A 20,433-nucleotide genomic window follows, 5' to 3' on the forward strand; every position below is an offset into this window, starting at 1 on the left:
CTCTTTGGTGAACTATTTTAACACACAAATAAACATAGAACCAAACAACAACATGTACATGGAATAACACAAACACAGAAACAAACAACAACATGTACACGGAAACACACAAACATCGGATGACATGTACTGAAAAAACTGAGTTAATTACAGTAGGTCCAGGAAAACTGGAGCAGCAATTGTCATCATCTCTTCCTGTCATAGTTATGGCAGTAAATGAGGAATAAAAGGAGGGGGATACAACCAGGAGGGTGGTGGAGTGTGTTCAAAGCAGTTGCCGATGGCGTGACAAGCCCCAAGCGCCCATCCACATAGCCGAGTGTGCTCAGCGCAGGGCACCTGGATGTTAGCCATGCCAGCAGGCCGGCAGATATATGGGCCCTCCACCACCCGGAGCACCCGCCGCAGAGAAGCTGTGTAGCAGGAGCAAAGGCCCACAGCCGCCCACCGCACCCTGGTCAGCCCCCAGCTGTGCATGTGGACAAAAGAACAGAGGGCGGCAGACAGCCCCCCCACCCACAGCCCGCCCCCCGAGCGCCACAGGACAGGTAGGTACCCAGGCAGCCCGGTGAAACGACAGGAGTCCGCCCATTACCAAAGGAGACCACATGGTGAGCCCTGCGCCGTGCACACCCGGCCAGGCTCAGGTCCCCACCCGGCTCAAAAGACCAGATGGAACACCTAGCCAGCCCCGGACGCGTCACCTCCCCTATGGGATGCAGAGGGACATGCAAGCCCCACCACCCCGCCCGTGGGGCGGGCGACCCCAGCAATGCACCAACCCACCAACTACAGGGCCATGACCCGACCCTGCAACCTGCAACTACTCCTCAAACCAATAGCCGCAGGCACCACCCACGAGCACCCCCCCCCCCCCCCCCCCATGGAGACAGGCCAGTTCAACCCAGGAAGAAGAGTGGGCGCCACCACCCGGACCCCCTAACACCCCTGTGGGACCCCGGGACCCCCCCATGACCACAGGACAAAGCACCACGGACGTCCAGACAGCTGTCGGGCACCCACCCAACCATAGAGCCCCGGTGAGACCAGGGGGACCCCCACATGCCCCAAAGCACCCATACGGTGCCCTGATTTAGGAAGACTCAAGTATATGGAGACAGGCCAGTTCAACCCATGAACAAGAGTGGGCGTCACCTCCCGGCCCCCCTAACACCCCTGTGGGACCCCGGGACCCCCCGATGACCACAGGACTAAGTGCCACGGACGTCCCCACAGCTGTCGGGCACCCACCCAACCATAGAGCCCTGGTGAGACCAGGGGGACCCCCACATGCCCCAATGCACCCATACAGTGCCCCGACTCAGGAAGACTCAAGTGTATTGGATGGAGTTATGTCAGTGATAAAAGCAGCCCATTTTTCATTAAATGAATAAACTTTATTTTTGGATATTGCGAATAGTTTCTCCATTGAGATGTATTCTATCAATAAATGTAACCATTGGGCGTGGTGAAATTATTGCTGTTTTTCCAATTCAGTAATATTACTGTATTTTCTTGGCAATTGTTTGGGCAATCAAAATGGGTTAGTTGTGTTTAAGTGGTGGGTCAACTGAGGAGAGGTCACTGAGGAGACATACAGTCAGGGAGACTGGAATGCTGTGACCAGGAAGGGTCTATAGCTTCTTGGTGATGTTGGTCCAGAATGTTTCAATAATAGGGCAGAGCCAGATGGCATGAGAGTAGTCATCTCTGGTATCAAGGAAACAGTGAGAGCCAATTTCTTTATCCACAAAACCCATTTTGAACATTTTGTGTTGGGTGATATGAACTCTGTGCACAATCTTAAATTGGATGAGTTGCATTTTGGGATTGCGGGTCATAGAAAAGGTGTTTCAAATAAGCTTCCACAGGTTGATATCGGTGGAAACAGCAAGGTCTCTTTCCCATTTCATGGTAGGTAAAAATAATAATAATTAATTAATATATAATTTATAATATTAACTAATAATTAAAAATAATATTTAGTTTTTAATAAAATTTTATATATTCTGGAAAATAGATTTTTTTAACTACTGGAGTTGAAGAAATTGAAGGAAGCTGTGGCCGCCGATACCTTTGGGTTAAGTTTGGGGAGGATATAAGCCAATTGTTTTCAAAAGTGTGTTCCGGATGAGTTATTCCTTGTCTTTTCCAAGAACTGAAGATTATTGGTCTGTTTTTAACCAGAAAATCCGGATTGTGCCAGATTGGAGTGAATTGTTTGGAGATGGACCACTGAGTTTGAGGAATCTCCACCAGGCTGACAGAGTCATTGCGATTAATGTTTTTTTTTTTAAGCAATTATGTTTCCTTATTGATTCAGTAAGAAATGGGAGATCAGATATTGATTACTCCTGACATTCTGTTTGTCAATGTCTCTCCTTCCATGGCCCAATTGTTGCTCTGGTTGTAATTAATCAATTACATATTGAAGATGGTTTGCTAAATCTTGTTTTTTCTGTAGTGTTGTTTATCTGTAGTGTTGCTAATTTAATTATTGGTTTCTTGTATTTCCAATAGAATTATTGGTTATTGAGTCTAGAGTATTAAACCAATGTACTGTTGGTTGGACAGGGGTCATTGAAAATATATACAGTATATACATAGGCATCGCGTTCCAAATTATCATGCAAATGATATTTCAACCGTTAAGGGTATAATTTGAATGTTATTGAACAAACCTCCCAATGATAACAATATTTTTTTCAAAAATAAAAAACTCAAAACGCACTGTTCCAAATGATTATGCACAATAGAGTTTCAAAACATTTTATAGGTTGTAAAGAACTGAAAATGGTCATTTGTTGAATTTGAGCATTAGGAGGTCATATTTACTGAAATCAAAATCCATTTCAATCAAAAACATCTTAACAGGCCAAGTTACATGTTAACATAGGACCCCTTCTTTGATATCACCTTCACAATTCTTGCATCCATTGAACTTGTGAGTTTTTGGAGAGTTTCTGCTTGAATTCCTTTGCAGGATGTCAGAATAGCCTCCCAGAGCTGCTGCTTTGATGTGAACTGCCTCCCACCCTCATAGATCTTTTGATTGAGGATGCTCCAAAGGTTCTCAATAGGGTTGAGGTCAGGGGAGGATGGGGGCCACACCATGAGTTTCTCTCCTTTTATGCCCATCGGAGACAATGACCCAGAGGTATTCTTCGCAGATGAGATGGTGCATTGTCCTGCATGAGGATGATTTTGCTACGGAAGGCACGGTTCTTCTTATTGTACCATGGAAGAAAGTGGTCAGTCAGAAATACTATATAGAAATACTCCATATACTTTGCCGAGGTCATTTTCACACCTTCAGGGACCCTAAAGGGGCCTACCAGCTCTCTTCCCCTGACTCCATCCATCTGGACCATCCAGGGTTGCACGGTACTCATCAGTAAACAAGACTGTTTGAAAATTAGTCTTTATGTATTTCTGGGCCCACTGCAACCGTTTCTGCTTGTGAGCATTGGTTAGGGGTGGCCAAATAGTAGGTTTATGCACAACTGCAAGCCTCTGGAGGATCTTACACCTTGAGGTTCGCGGGACTCCAGAGGCACCAGCAGCTTCAAATACTCTCTTAATCTGATGAATTTGTCTGGCACAAACCCATCTGTGCTCATCAGCCACAAATCTCTTCACGGTACGATGATCACGCTTAAGTTTTTGTGAAATATCTAATGTTTTCATACATTGTCCAAGGCATCCCACTATTTGGCGCTTTTCGGCAGCAGAGAGGTCCTTTTTCTTTCCCATTTTGCTTGACACCTGTGGCCTGCTTAATAATGTGGAACGTCCCTCTTAAGTAGTTTTCCTTTAATTGGGCTCACCTGGCAAACTAATTATCACAGGTGTCTGAGATTGATTTCAGTGATCCAAAGAGCCCTGAGACACAATACCATCAATGAGTTTACTTGAAAAACAAAACATTTAATGTTTAGGACACTTAAATCCAATTTGCATAATAATTTGGAACGCGGTATAGTGTATCTTTGGTAGTATATTCATTTTCACTGCTGCTGTCCTACCAATTAGTGAGATGGGTAGGCTGTTCCATCAAATCCATCTTCTTAAATGGATTCTAGCAATGGAGTAAAGTTAAGGGTAAACAAATCTGACAGATTGGTGGAGATATCAATACCAAGGTATCTAATGTTGTCGTTGTGATGGTCAAGGGAAGTTTCTGGGTTACAGCATTCCAGTCCTCCCCACTGACTGGTACCATGGTTTTAGTTTACTTTATTGAATAGTCTGAGATAGCTGTGTATTTAGATATAAAATTGAACACTTCCAATAGGGGTGATATTGGGTTCCGTAAGTACAACAAAATGTCGTCTGCATGCAAACCGATTTTGTGAAGAGTTTCCTGTCTATATGCCAACAATATTAGTTTTGACGAATGGCCGCCACCAAGGATTCAATAAAGATGGTGAATAGTAAAGGGGAGAGCAGACATCCTTGTCTTGTGCTGCATTGTAGAGTTATATTAAAAACAAGTTGGTGATGACAGAAGCAGATGGTGAGTTGTACAGGATTCTGATCCATTGAATGAGTGACTCTCCAAAGCCAAATTTGTTTTGGGTGGAAAAGAGATATTTCCAATTCACTCTGGCAAATGCCTTTTTGGCATCTCAAGAGGCAATAACACATATTGCTGGATGACTTTCTGCCATAGGTTTGCCTGTTTGGTCTGGGTGAAGTATGAATGGATTTACTTTTTCTATTCTGTTGGTTAGTGTTTCACTAATAATCTTTAAATCGCAATTAATTTGGCTTATGGGTCTATAGCTGGAGGTGAGGGTTTGAGCCAAACCGAAATGAGACCAATATGTCCAGAGGCATAGTGGAGGTTGACTTAATCGCTGTAACCATTCTGATGAATAATGGGGATATAAGTGGCCAGAAGTGTTTATAGAATTCCACTGGGTAGCCATTTGATCCAGGTGCTGTGGTATTGTTAGGCATAGAGAAGAGAGCTTTCCTGAGTTCTTATAGAGTCAGCGGTTGATCTGATGTGATAGCCTGCTCTGTGGAAAGTTTAGGGAAGTCAATATCATCAAGAAATTAGTTAATGTTTCATATATTTGATTCATTATCTGAGTGATATAGCTTATTATAAAAGTCTCTGAATATGTTATTGAAGTCTTGTGGGGTGTATGTTATCCTACCCTGTGGATCTTTGATTTTTCTCTTTCGCATTTAAATTGATTGGCAAGAAATTTACCTGTTTTGTCACTAAATTCAAAATAATTTGCTCTTGTTCGTTGCAGAATTGTGTATTTTGATGGCTGATATTATCAAGTTGAGATGTAATTGTCCGGATCTCATTTCGGATTTTCTCAGTGGGTGGGTGGGCTTGTTGGGAGTGCAAGTCTTTTAAACGTTGTTGTAGTTTATTTTGGCATTCTTATCCTTTCCTCTTCTTGTCATTGGCGAAAGAAATAATACTACTTCTTATAACTGCCATAGCCGTTTCCCAGAATAAGGATTGTGATATTTCTGCAGAGTCATTTCAATGAAGGAAGTGAATTCTATGGAAAATAAATGGTTAAATTCTTTATCTGTCAAAAGCGAGGTGTTAAACCACCACTTTCAATTAAGAGGTTGAAACTAATCGGCCCGTGATCGGAGATTACAATAGAGTGGATTTCAGGATTAGTGATTTTGGACATTACAGAGTTACTTGTCAAGAAAATGTCAATTCTCGAGAAGCTTTGGTCGGGTGGTGAATAATATTTGTATTCTCTATTATGTGGATTATTTGATCGCCAATAATCACTGTCCTGACAGTGGGGACAAAACGGAACGGAACGGATCTCGAAAGTTGCTTAACTCAGTTGTGTTTAGAAAAATTGTTTCATACATGTCGGAAACGAACGAAAAGAAATAGATCTAAAATAAAAAGACAGGCATGGGAGCCTTCATGTGCCACTGTCTGGAGGAAAAATAAATAAATTATTCAGCACTCTGGAGTGGTGATCCGCTCCGGAGTGCTGCTCTGTTTGCCCACAGTGGAAAAATGCAGAGCACTGGAGCTAGATATTTTCTTTCTTTTTTTTTATTTTCATGTCTTTTCTTTTTTTTGAGAACCTTCCCCTTTTAATAGTCTCTGCACGGGACTGTAAAGCGGGGAAGTCACCTGTGGTTACTGGACAGCTCTGAGTGGAGAGGGCAAGAGCTATCTCTCTCTCTCTCTCTCTTTCTCCCTCACTGGGCATTTTTTATTCTCGACTGCCCCCTGTCGGTCCGGTGAATACTACAATTTCCTGGCTGGGTAATATTTTTCTCAAAGCCCTGCGCCATAATGACTCCTGTTGATACAATTACAAGACTGCAGTTTTTTCAGTTCTTATCAATAAGACAATCTTAATCGATTAAATACTTATAAGCAATTAATCGATAGTTGATTAGTTGTTAAAATCCCTAATTTAGATAGAATATTGAGGTACTAAACTTGTCATCTAAAAGTAGATCTGGAAAACACGTCTGTCAAACAGATCATACTCTGCTTGGCGGTGGGCTGTTTTGACCTTAGGTATACTGGCAACAGAACCCAAATGTAGACACGGGAGACAGACAGAAGTTTTAACAGAGTTTTTACTGCAGACTGGGGAAAGGTACAGGCTCAGGTAAATCCAGGGAGAACAGGCAGACACGTTGGCAGAGGAAGCTGGTGGCTGACAAACAGGAGCTGGTCGGACTGGAAGATCCGAAACCGTTAACAAGGGAACATAGGAGAGAGGCTAGAAGCATAGTCAGTTGTCGAAGATGATCTGGCACCAGAGGAAGGGAACAGCAGAGCTTATATGCGGGACTCTAATTGCTGGCAGCTGCTGTTCCCAAAGTGGAGTGAGCCTGAAGCTTATCTTAGAGGAATGATGTACTGCAAATCCTGGAACCAAACAACTTCAGGAACAAACATGCATTTTGCAGGCGTCACGTTGCTGACCTAAGCCATCCTTGATCGCTGCCTTAACTTCCCAGGTGACCGCAGAGAAAACATGTGGTAGATATGATGGGTTCAGGTTGACGTGGCATGTCTTCCAGGCCGGTCTCTTCCGGGCTGAGAGCATCTGGTTTGCCATTTTTGGAACATGGGCAATAGGAGAGGTTGAAATATACCTCCATCTTGCTTGTTGCTAGTTAAACCGTCTGTACTCCCAAACTCTTCTGGTCAGTCCATACTAGGAAATGTTGCTCAGCCCCCTCCAACCAATGTCTCCAGTCTTCCAAGGCCATCGGCAGCAGGAATTACCTGTTGCTGGAGTCATCATTTTTCTCTCTCAAGGAGAGTCAGTGAGAGAAGAAGGCCCAAGGATGGAGCTTCTGGTCCTTGGAGGAATGCTTGGAAAGAACAGCCCCCACATCTGAGGCGTCCAAATCTACTGCAAACTGGAGAGCAGAATCAGGGTGGATAACAATGGGAGCCAAGGTGAAACTATGCTTGAGCTCCAGGAAGGCCCTGCCAGCCTCATGACAATCATGAGAAGGTAGTGGCACAAGAAATTAGTACAGTGAGGGGTACCGCAAAGGCGCTGTAACTGTGAATGAAGAAGCAGTAGAAGTTAGCAAACCCCAGAGCATGCTGCATTTCTTATGTGTGGTAGGTTGGGGCCAATCTACCATTGCATTATCTTGGCAGGATCTATTTCATTGTGCCCCTCAGAGATGATTTAACCCAGGAAAGAAAGATTCTTAACGTGAAATGTTCTATGACACGTCTGTGCATTTTCAGAGTAATTGACATGGAGTAAGTTAGGCAGGAGAAACTCAGCACTTTTTTCAACACCAAACAGAATCAACATCATATAAAGATAAGTTTTACGCACAATACAAATACAGGTTCAGAAAATGTCACCCTTGTTCTGATGTTGCCGTCCAGCCTCACTGTCAGGAGAGACACATTCAAGCTTTGAAAGTATCTGTTATTCAGCTCAATCTCCATTAGCTGCCATTCTAGTTGAGCCACTGTTCACCTGCAAATGGTGCCAAAACCACACCCCACCCCACTACCACACACGCATTGGAAAGTCCAAATAGCAGAACCAGGTAATATACATAATTCCCACTTGGGTGTTGAATGCAGTCTTCCACAGACTCCACACTTCATGTGACATAGAGAAGAGGGATGATAGGAAATGGGGAACAGACACAGAAGGGAACGCTGAGGTGAAAAGCAGGTGGGGAGAGGAGCCTAGGTCAGCCGTGACACACCCAAAACTATTTTGTTTTGACCCACCAATTGCCACTTAGGGCTATATTTAGTTTTATACTTGCTTTGCAATTATGATAATCCTTAATAAAATACTGTATTTACCATTTGCAGGATTCTACAGTGGTTCCTCCTCACTGGATGTGTATGATGGCCGCTATCTGGCCCACACCGAGACAGTCATAGTGGTTTCTATGAACTATCGGATCGGCGCCTTCGGCTTCCTGGCTCTGCATGGCTCATCCGAAGCCCCTGGTAACGTTGGCTTGTTGGACCAGAGAATGGCTCTCCAGTGGGTCCAGGACAACATACACTTCTTTGGCGGTAACCCCAAACAGGTAAGGTTCTTTCATGAATTCATGGTGCAGGCCAGATAAGACAGGAATGACATGAAAGGGCAGGACTCATCTAAGCGGGTAATGTACGGGGGACCGCCAACGGGGTATGCGTAACGCTCAATGGGGATTTTGTGATCAGATGTGCATGGAGCTCCCAACGGTTGGGGGTTTCCCTGTGTGTCTGATCACAAAATCCCTGGTCTCCCTGTACTTAACGGGGAGGGGCAATTTCCATTATTTTCAATCCCACCGCCCCCCCCTGCCCCCCCGTTAGGAATTAGCATAGTGCCGGCGCAGCCCCTCCCAAGAAATTCCTTACATTTGACATTAACACTACACAGTATTAACACTAAATCAAAATAACTACTGTGTGACATTTATCTTAAGTTTTATATTTATTTAAGACTGATAATTCGTTAAACAGGCAAGTGGCATAAATGCGTAATGACTCTCCAATGGACACGCCCCCTCCCCACTGACACACAGATGCACAGATTATTACTTTGCCACAGGGATAATTGTGATCAGAGACAAAACCTTATGGGCGTATTTGCGCTGTCATATCACTAGCGTGATATCCTTTGTGTATTGGATGCTAAGACGGAGCAGATAGCGGCCGCAAATTGCTGCGCAGTTCATTGTGCTATAAGCGGCCGCAATCCATTATTTGTGAATTTGCCCCTGAGTAATTGGAGGCAAACAAAACCAACTGTCCAGGCATACAACTGTCACGGATGGATCGATTTTTTTAACCAACAGAAAAAAATATTCTAAGATGAACTGCCTTGAGTCTTCATCCACTTCATTTCCCTGAATAAAAAATAAATACTTTGACCAAACAACAATTTCCAGTACCACATAATTTCTAGGACTGCAGTTAACTGCCCCATCAAGCAAAAAAAAGAAGAAAAATAAAGAACCATGAGTCTAAAAACATTAGCCGCCCTCTGTGAAAGATGTTTCCACCGCAGCTGTCTGTACCATCTGCCACTGTAGCAGTTCCTTTTTTACACCGCCCGCTCAAGTAGCCTTTCTGCTACTTGAGGGGGCGGCGTAAAAAAGGAACACCTCATTCTTATGACAACATTCTTTTAGTTGCAGCTTTTCAAATTAGTTTTGTTTTCTGTACTATTTAAAGTTTTCATTTTAGTTTTATATCATAAAAACTATTGCAAACAATAATACAGTTGATCTGAAATTGTATTGCACTGAAATTAGAGGGTTACACACAGAATCCCAGTCATGCCAAACAACTTCACACACTGGTTGACTACTGAGCTACAACAATGGCAACAAGCTTATTGTATATTTCCCTGAGGTGCCCATGGAGCAGGTGGCCATGTTCATGTTTCAATTAATTAGGCTTGCTACACCTCTAAAAGGCTCAACAGTGAGTTCTGGTGTCCCAGTTCTGTCGTGGTAATTTCTGTAATTAAGGATCGTGAACAAATTTGTTGTTGTGTGTATATTTATTTTAGAGGAACAGACTTAGTCTTTGCAAAGAGAGGAGAGGGAGAGAGCGAATGGCAGGACGCAGCCTGTAGTCGAGCTCCCCCGTCCCTGCTGGATACAGGTAGTACACGTGTATATATGTGGTGCGATGTGTGAGAGGGGCCAAGAAAGGAGCGTCCACGTCGCGGCCCTGGGAGTATTGATGAGATCGACGATATCGGCAAGATCACCACTACAAGCAGCAGTTACAAGCTACGCTGAAAGCTGTAAGCTACAAGCCACAAAGCTACAGAACACAAGAGAAAACATCATGCCTGGAGATATTGCATTGCATTGCATTGCATTGCATTTAGCAGACAGAGATAGACACAAAGGTCGATGTCGGAAACGAGGAACCTCCTCAAGACCAGCATTGACAGTCATATCTGTGAACATTGAAGGGTTCTCCTCTGCAAAACAAACCATCTTAGCCGATCTATGCAGCAAGCAACACTGTGATGTTCTCTGCTTGCAAGAGACTCACAGAGGGAGTGAAAATAACCGCCCCACCATACCAGGAATGGTCCTGGCCACTGAGCGACCTTACCCGCAGTACGGCAGTGCTATATTTGTAAAAACAGGGTTAGCTATAGAAGATACAGATATGTCAGACGACCACGACATCGAAGTCCTATCCGTTGAGCTAAGCAGTGCTGTAGTAACATCTGTCTATAAACCACCACCTGTAGACTTTATATTTTCCCAGCCAATCCCCAAAGTACACAGCAAACCACAGATCATCATTGGGGACTTCAATAGCCACAGCACCCAGTGGGGCTACCCTGAAATGAACGAAGCAGTAGAGGACTGGATGGATACTAACCAACTAAGTCTTATCCATGACCCCAAGCTACCACACTCGTTTTTCAGTGCTTGCTGGAAACGTGGCTATAATCCAGACCTCACCATGGTCACAAGTAACTGTGTGGACTGTGTAAAAAGACTGTGCTGGACCCTATTCCATCAAGCCAACACCGTCCCATTGGGATCCAAATTAATGCAGCTGTAGTCCTAACCATCGTGCCGTTTAAAAGGCGTTTCAACTACAAGAAAGCAGACTGGAAAGGCTTCACCAACGAGCTGGAAGAGAAAATCAAAAATATAATACCAGTTAGCAAGAACGACGACCAATTTGCTAACCTGGAACAATTTGCTAACCTTTTGAAAACTGCTTGGAAACACATCCCACGAGGCTGTAGAGTTGAATATATACCTGGGCTTTCAAAGGACTGTGCAGGACTCTATGACAACTATGTCAGCATGTTTGAAGCAGATCCCATCTCAGATGAAACATCTGCCCAAGCTGAGAAGGTGATGGAAAACATTGCCCAAGAGCGAAGCAAGACCTGGAATGCTCTTATTGAGTCCACAGACATGTCAAAAAATAGCAAGAAAGCATGGACACTTATTCACAAGCTAGGGGGTGATCCTAAAGCAGCTCCTCAGCACCCAAAAGTCACTGCCAACCAAGTTGCCAACCAATTGCTCTTGAATGGAAAGAGTGGAAAGAGAGGGAAAAAGACCAAGCTGAACCGCAAGAAATACATGGAGGACCCTGCTTTTACAAGACAGCTTACTATGGAAGAGCTGGGAGGGGGAATCTCTACCCTCAAACCAGGAAAGGCAATCGGATTGGATAACATCGCAACCGAACAGATCAGGCACTTCGGTCACAAGGCAAAGACATGGCTTCTACAGCTTTACAATGAGTGCTAAACAACACACAAACTCCCTAACATCTGGAAGAAAGCCTACATTATAGCACTGCTGAAACTTGGGAAAGATCCATCCGCTCCCAAGAACTTCAGACCAATCGCACTTTTGAGTCATACCGACAAGCTTTTCGAATGTCTGATCCTCAAGAGAATTGGCACCTTTGTTGAAGAACGCCTCATCCCTGAACAAGCAGGTTTCCGCCCTGGCAAGTCGACAACTAGCCAAGTACTCAACCTCACTGAGTACATCGAAGACGGCTATGAGGAAGGGATGGTAACTGGTGTGGTGCTTGTCGACCTCTCAGCTGCTTATGACACAGTCAACCACAGACGTCTCCTCAGCAAGATCCTGGAGACCACAAGGGACATCCGTCTGACAGAACTGATCGAAAGCATGCTTGAAAACAGGAACTTTTTTGTTGAGCTTGGAGGAAAGAAAAGCAGGTGGCGAAGACTCAATAATGGCCTTCCACAGGGAAGTGTGCTTGCACCACTTCTCTTTAACATCTACACCAACGACCAACCAAAAAGTGCAGACACTCGCCGCTTCATCTATGCAGACGACCTTGGCATAGGTGCACAAGCCACTGACTTCAAAGTTGTGGAAGACAGACTCTCCAATGCTATGGCAGAGCTAACACCTTACTATGAAGAGAACCACCTACGTGCAAATCCATCTAAGACACAGGTGTGTGCCTTCCACCTGAGAAATCGTGAAGCCAAGCGCCAACTGAAGGTCAACTGGTAAGGAACCTCCCTCGAACATTGTGAGCACCCGGTCTACCTAGGGGTAACCCTGGACAGATGCCTCTCTTTTAAGACTCACATTGTGAAGACCAAGTGTAAAGTGAGTTCGAGGAACAACATCACCCGCAAGCTCACTGGAACAACCTGGGGTGCTAATCCACAGACTCTGAAAGCAACCGCACTGGCTCTCTGCTACTCAGCTGCCGAGTATGCCTGGTCAGTATGGGAGCGAGCTGCCCATGCCAAGAAGTTGGACCCCGCCCTCAATGCTAGCTGCCGCCTTATCACTGGCTGCCTGAAACCAACACCTACAGACCGGCTATACATCCTGGCAGGCATAGCCTCACCAGAGATACGACGAAATGCAGCAAGCAAGAAAGAGCGGCGACAACAGTCCAATGATCAAAGACATCCTTCTTCGGCCATGTGCCAGCCAAAAGCCACCTTAAATCCAGGAAAAGTTTCCTGAAGAGCGTCCCACCTCTCAGAACACCGAGCGCAAGCAGTGAAAGAGTCACTCGGTAGGAAGAAAGACTTGACAACCTCCCACCAGAAACAACAATGGAGCTAAAGGCGAGCGAGGCACTGCATCCTGGAGCAGACACCAACTACGCAGTGTGGAAATGCCTTAACAGACTAAGATGTGGTGTTGGACGTGCAAAAGCCACTCTTGCCAAATGGGGATACCTGATGGGGGACGTTGTGTGTGACTGTGGCACTGGACCACAGACCATGGAGCACCTCCTGATATGTCCCCTGCTGGAACAGCCCTGCACAGCATCGGACTTAGCAGAGTTTAATGAGAAGGGACAGCAATGTGTTCAGCTGTGGCTGAACCACATCTAGCCAAGCCTTGTAACTGACTGTTTTGTGGACACGACAAGAAGATGTGTGAGACAGTTGGGGTGGGGTAATGCACTGCCCTGTCTGTTGATGACCTTGAAGTCCTTGTAAGAATTTGCCTTTAAATATGTGTCTTTGTGCGTTCTGCAAGCAGGTCACAGGTGTTCCTTGTTATGGGAATAGTGCGTCCTTACCTAGGGTGCATGCTGTTCAGATAGTGCTTGGCAAACATGTTATTGTGGAAGCGAAAAAAGGAGGATTTTGCCTACACATATCCCTCCTTTTGTTTATATTTAAACAACAGTACGAAAGAAAATCATCTAAAAGAAACAGCAAAATATGAACACACTTACAATATTTTGCTGTTTTCACCTATTTTTATCTATCATTCTATTATGTCTAAATAACAGTAACAGCAAAGCATTAGCACTCAAAAATTAAGCAGATAGTCGACAGATATATAGAAAACCTCCATCGGCGAACCCGAGAACATCAAGGGACTCACACCCGAAGGTTTAAGAGACCCCATCATAAAGGGAAGAGGGACAGAGGTCCCTAGCAAGCTGTGGAATTGTCGTCATCTGAGTCGAAGTCGAGGGATAAGGGAATGGGATCGTAAGACGAAAGCAGAAGAAACAAGTTTAGTGACGGCCGCGCGAGCAAGGGGAACAATACAACATGATAAAACCAAAAGGAGGCCCAAGCCCACCACGACAATGGCGCCAGCATGAAGGAGCCACAGACGCCAGCCGCCGTCTGTGAGCCAGGACCACCAGTCCCACCCCAAGGGGGGAGGGACGTCGTGAGCCTTCATATCTGTGAGAAAGGAGTTAAGCTGTGTAATCGTATGGGAGATATTGCCTGTTGCATCTGGAATGTAGGTGCAGAACGAGTCGCCGATAACATGACAGAGGGCGCCACTGGAAGCTAGGATGATGTCGAGGGCGGCTTGGTGTTGTAGTAACATTACGTGTGGCTGTCATAAAGGGAGTGAGCGGAGAAGCCGTCAGTGACAAGTGCGGTGAGGTTCTCTAAACCCATGTCGAGAGCGTCGATGTTGTGGGCGTTATTGACTGCACCCCACCAGGGGAGGACTCTGGATAAGTATTTTACAGCGCCTGACGTGAGTTCTCGTCTGGCGATATGGTGGCCGTTGGTGGCGGGATTGCGATAATGGGGATAATAATGCGTGGTATGAAGTAATGTATCCAGTATGGTAATGGCGGGACGTAGTTTAACGAGGGCGCAAACGCCGGACCAAGACTGGGGAAGGAACTGATGTAGGTGAGGGCCGCAAAGCCACAAGGCATCTTGACTCATGCCAGCACCGCAATCGGTGGGCAAGAACAACATGGTAGAGGTGAGAGTCGCTCCCAGGAAACATTACAGAAGAGATGGGAGGAGTTGGCGAACGAGAGACAGGATGAGACATTATGGATGGGCGGAAGGCTGCAGTTGTTATCATAGGTAACTGCACAGCCTGTGGTGTTGCGGAGATATACACAAGTGGGGTGTCTGTCGTGAAACGCAGAGTGCGTGACGTAGACCCAAAAGGAAGGTCGGGTGAACGGTAGCAACCGGCTCAAGTAGCGGGCCAGCTCGGGAGTGGAATGTGGTGCCGTTATGGGCACGTAATGCTTGATTAGTGTACAGGGAACACGGGGAAGGTAGATTAAGCCTAGCGAGCCACAACCTATTTGGGCCCTCTCCGGGATCGGTGAGTGAAAGGAGGGTGCAATACCATTCATCAGAAGTGAGGGGAACGGGGTGGACGGGGAGGGCTCCTGTCGCTGTATGGGGGGAAAAGGGTGCAGGCGTAGCAGGAGATATTAACTTCTGCGGCCTCAGTCCAGGAGCGCAGTAGGCGCCACCAGAGGTTCATTCCTAGGTCTTTGTTATCTGGGACACGGGTGGGACATACTCCATGAGGCCGAGATTCACATAATGGACAGATTTAAAGGCGGTGGCGTCAGGGGAGGAGGAATACGGCGCAGTGGGTGGGGGTTGAACTTCCAACCAAAAATAGCCGCATGGATCGGTGCCTGAAACGTAGGGGCATATGACGAAGAAACCAGAGTCGTTTTGGACAGGCTAATCATGACCGTGGCGTTAAGATTAGAGGGTTTTTGGACCTTTAGTCGGTTGGTCAGGTCAGACTGGTCTTGGGGTAAAGTATAACCCCAGGGGATATGATCTGTATTCCACACAGCCTGAGCCCAGTTTGTACAGGGGCCCCAATTTGCTGGACTGGGAACATTTCCAGGGTTCGAAACCAACGTATAACTTATATATCGTCGTCCCGCCCAGGGCGAGTCCGTTGTCATAACATGAATGGGGAATTGGCGATAGTGGCGGCGCCCCCTGCGGTCGCCTGTGCCGGCGCTCCGATTGACTTTTGCACATTTTAGTATTTTCTTCTGTTTTTATCATAATGTACGCCAAAAAAAGCATCGGCAGTTACCTCATACAACCGCGATGCACTCATGGATATAAAAATTTCCTAAACGAACAACTTGGGGACTTTTATCCGTGGAAGCAGAGTGGCCGGCGGAAATCCTACGCCGCAGACACTCTCAACAACAACACAAAAATGGAGCCGCTGTTCCACGAGCGGGCCCACAGAGGAAGCACCGAGGTAAACGAGGCGGCATTCGGGTCAGAATGAGGACGCAACCTTACCGTCCACCTCTGCCAAGCATCCTTCTTGCCAATGTCCAGTCCCTGGAGAACAAGATGGATAAACTTCGAGCGAGGATTAAATTCCAACGAGACACTAGGAAATGTTGTGTCCTCTGCTGACGGAAACATGGCTGAACCCACTGGTACCGGATGAAGTCATACGTCATACGCCAAGTCCTTCTCCGTGTTCCACGGCGACAGAACAGGGGAGTCGGGGAAAACAAAGGTGGAGGCGTCTGCCTAATGGTAAACAACCGCTGGTGTAACCCCGAAAACACCAAGTTTCTCTCCCACTCCTGCTCGCCCAAACTGGAACAGCTGACCATCCTACACCGTCCATTTTATCTCCCCCGGGAATTTAGCACGGTCATCATTGCAGCCGTTTATATCCCACCACAAGCAGACACTGACGCAGCTCTGTCGGTCCTGTACAATGTGTTGTGCGGATTTCAAAACAAACATCCCTATGCGGCTGTGGTGGTGACTGGGGACTTTAACAGGGCCAACCTTAAAAAAGTTCTGCCTAATTTCCACCAACACATCACGTGTGCCACCAGGGGTAGATAGAACTTAGGACCATTGTCACACACCTTACAAGAACGGATACAAGACCGTCTCGCTCCCTGCTTTCGGTAAATCTGACCACGCCGCGATCTCGCTGGTTCCCGTTTACAGGCCTCTGATCGCGCGAGAACTTGTGGTGACGAGGGAAGTGAAGTGGTGGACAGACCAATCAGAGGCTGCGCTTCAGGACGCTCTGACTGACATAGACTAGGACATGTTCCAATCAAGTTTAAGTGATGTCAGCAAGTTTACGGAGGTGGCAGTGAGTTTTGTGACTACGCTAGCAGATAATATCATTCCCACGGTGAAAGTTCGGATATTTCCAAACCAGAAACCATGGGTTGATAAATCCATCCGCTGCGCTCTGAATGCTCGCACGGCCGCTTACAACGACGGTCTTGTATCCGGATATATGGACAATTTCAAAGCGGCATCGTACAATCTGCGGAGGGTGGTGAGGGACGCTAAACGGGCGTACAGAGAGACTGTGGAGCTACAGATGGAGCGGGGGAACACAAGAGGCTTGTGGGAGGGGCTGCGGATGATCACAAACTACAAGAGCAGCCCCTCCCCAGCCACTAGTGTGGACACCTCCCTAGCCAACAAACTGAACTCCTTTTTTGCGCGGTTCGAGTCTGGCAACAGCACCGCCGGCTAGCTCGCCGGTTAATTGGAGTTACACCGCTGGGGATGAGCGCGGACTCTCAGTGTCTGTGCACGAGGTCAGGAAGGCTCTGATGCGGGTGAACACCAGGAAAGCTGCGGGCCCAGACGGCATATCTGGGTGAGTACTGAAGACCTGTGCTAACCAGCTAGCTCCGGTGTTCACTACAATATTCAACATCTCCTTGGCTGAATCAGTGGTCCCGTCCTGCTTCAAAAGGTCCACCGTCGTTCCTGTCCCGAAGATCGCCTCTCCTGCCTGCCTGAATGACTACCGTCCGGTGGCCCTCACCTCGGTGGTCATGAAGTGTTTCGAGAGGTTGATTAAGGATTACATCTGCGCCTCCCTCCCCCGCACCTTGGACCCGTTGCAGTTTGCGTACCGGCAGAACAGATGCACGGATGACGCGGTTTCACCATCATCAAGTTTGCTGACGACACCGTTGTCGTGGGCCTGATCACCGACTGCGACGAGAAGGCCTGCGGTTAGGAGGTGGCTGACCTGTCACTCTGGTGCCAGGACAACAGCCTCCACCTGAATGTCAGAAAAACCAAGGAGCTGATTGTGGACTTTAGGCGAGGATCACAAGCGAGGACGCACCTGGTGATTAACGGGATTTCTGTTGACAGGGTGAGCAGCTTCAAATACCTGGGAGTCCACATCACAGAGGACTTAACATGGACTTAACAAACAGACACTCTGGTGAGAAAGGCGAGGCAGCGTCTTTACCACCTCAGGCAGCTGAGGAAATTCCGGGTCTCGGTGAGAATCCTCAAGTCCTTTTACTCTGGAGCAATGGAGAGCATCCTGACAGGCAACATCACTGCCTGGTTTGGGAGCTGTACTGCACAGGACAGGCGGGCCCAGCAGAGGGTGGTGTGTTCAGCTGAACATACCACTGGAATTACCCTCCACCCCTTGCAGGAGTTATACACCAGGAGGTGTAGTAGCAGAGCCCGCAGGATCATGAAGGATCCTCATCACCCCAACAATGGACTGTTCCAGCTGCTGCGGTCAGGAAAAGCGCCTCCGTAGTCACACAGCAAGAACAGAGAGACTGAGACAGAGTTTTTTCCCGCAAGCCATTAGAAGCGTCAATGCTGACCTCTCCAGGGGTCCTCACTGAGCCATACACATAGGCTCCACTACCTACTGTACTATATGTAGCATACTGTACCGCATACTGTGTCACTGTTCATGGTTGTTCGTGATGCCGTATTGCTGTGCCGTACTGTTGTATACTGTGCTGTATTATCCCAAGCACTACCTCACTTTATTCACATGCCACTTTAATGCACATATCTGTATATACATAATTGCCTATTCCATATACATAAGCATATTCCTTCTATCTATTCCATTTTATCTCATTTTATTTTATTGTATTTTATTTTATTCTATATATTTTTACTTTATTCTATAAGTATTCAACTTACTGTATTACGTTTTAGGAGTGAGTTAGTTGGTCTATTAGAAAGTAATTTTTCCTAGGACATATTGTGTGTTATCACCAGGTGCGTTGCATTACATTTCACTGCATATATGTATGAAAGTATGTATATGTATGTGATGAATAAACCTCTTGAATCTTGAATCTGAAAGTAATCGCAGGGGTTAACAATGACGCCAGCGAGGGTAGTGTCGTTCGACGCAGAGAAAGTAACGTTTCGTGCGCCAGGCTCTGTGACACCCATGACATATCTAGTTTGTCCGTTACCCGAATAAATGGCGCGCATCACGCAAATTGGCCGGACCGAGGGGGTGACGTTGGTGTCAGGGTCGGTGGTCAGTGTAGCGTGAGAGTGCATGTCATACCAGATCCAAGGTGCAACTATTATTACAGTGATTATAAACATTTACATTCCATTTACATTTAGTCATTAAGCAGACGCTTTTATCCAAAGTGACTTACAAGGGAGAATAACATTCAAGCTACATTGCGACAGAGACATTAGTGTAACAATAAATACTGCTAAGTAGTGCTAAGTAATTGTAAGTTAGGAGAGGAGGTGCTCTCTGAAGAGCTGGGTCTTCAAGTGCTTCTTAAAGACAGAGAGCTCTGGTCTGCTCTGGTCGTTTTTGGCAGCTCGTTCCACCAACGTGGAACTACAAATGAGAATAACCTGGATTGCCGTGGTTGTACGGCCGGCAGAGCCATGCGACGCTCATTTGATGAGCGCAGCATCTGGGGGGTAACATGTGCTTTTACAAGAGCATTTAAGTAAGTGGGAGCATTCCCAACAATCACTCTGTAGGCAAGCATCAGAGACTTGAACTTGATGCGCGCGGATACAGGTAGCCAGTGGAGTTCCATGGGCAGCGGAGTGACATGTGCCCTCTTTGGCTGGTTGAACACCAGTCGCGCCACCGCATTCTGTATCATCTGCAGTGGCTTCACCGCACTGGCCGGCAAGCCTGTTAAGAGAGCGTTGCAGTAGTCGAGACGGGACATCACCAAGGTTTGTACCAGCAGTTGAGTGGCATATTGGGTCAGCTAGGGCCTGACTTTTCGGATGTTGAATAGTGCGAAGCGGCAGGACCGGGAGACGGCGGCAACATGGTCCGAGAAGGTCAGTTGGTCATCAATAATGACACCTAGATTCCTTGCAGCTTTGGTAGGAACAAGAGATAGAGTCAATTTTAATATCAATGTTGTGATAAATACCTTGTTTGGCCGGGAAGACCAGCAGTTCCGTTTTCGCCATGTTTAGTTGAAGATGATAATCCTTCATCCATGTGGATATGTCAGCGAGACAATCTGAGATCTGCGTCGAGACAGTGGGGTCGTCAGGCAGGAAGGACAGATAGAGTTGAGTATCATCCGTATAGCAGTGATATGAAAAGCCATGTGAGCGGATGATCGGGCCCAGTGAGGTGGTGTATATGGCAAAGAGGAGGGGTCCTAGCACCGAGCCTTGGGGCACCCCTGTGGTGAGGTTGTGAGGCACAGACAGCTGGCCTCGCCATGTCACAATGAACGAGCGCCCAGTAAGGTAAGATTCAAACCAGGAAAGTGCGCACTGCCCGTTATGCCCATGCTTGAGAGTATGGACAGGAGTATGCTGTGATTGACAGTGTCAAAAGCAGCTGATCAGTCTAGCAGAATGAGAACCGAGGATTTGGCAGCAGCTCTAGCAGTTTTTAAGGCCTCTGTCACAGACAACAGGGCTGTTTCGGTGGAGT

The 20,433-nt window shown here is 46.6% G+C and overlaps 1 protein-coding gene across 2 annotated transcripts in view; it reads left to right on the forward strand.

Annotated features, from left to right (window-relative positions):
* ache (acetylcholinesterase (Yt blood group)) overlaps positions 1-20,433 on the forward strand; it is a 105,257-nt gene that overhangs the window by 42,615 nt on the left and 42,209 nt on the right. For both annotated transcript variants that reach the window (XM_080023424.1, XM_080023425.1), the window contains exon 3: positions 8,324-8,547. In XM_080023424.1, the coding sequence (XP_079879550.1) occupies positions 8,324-8,547 (224 nt within the window). The remainder of the gene's footprint in view (positions 1-8,323; positions 8,548-20,433) is intronic.

Source organism: Zeus faber, assembly GCF_960531495.2.
Source record: "Zeus faber genome assembly, chromosome: 22".
Lineage (NCBI taxonomy): Eukaryota > Metazoa > Chordata > Actinopteri > Zeiformes > Zeidae > Zeus > Zeus faber.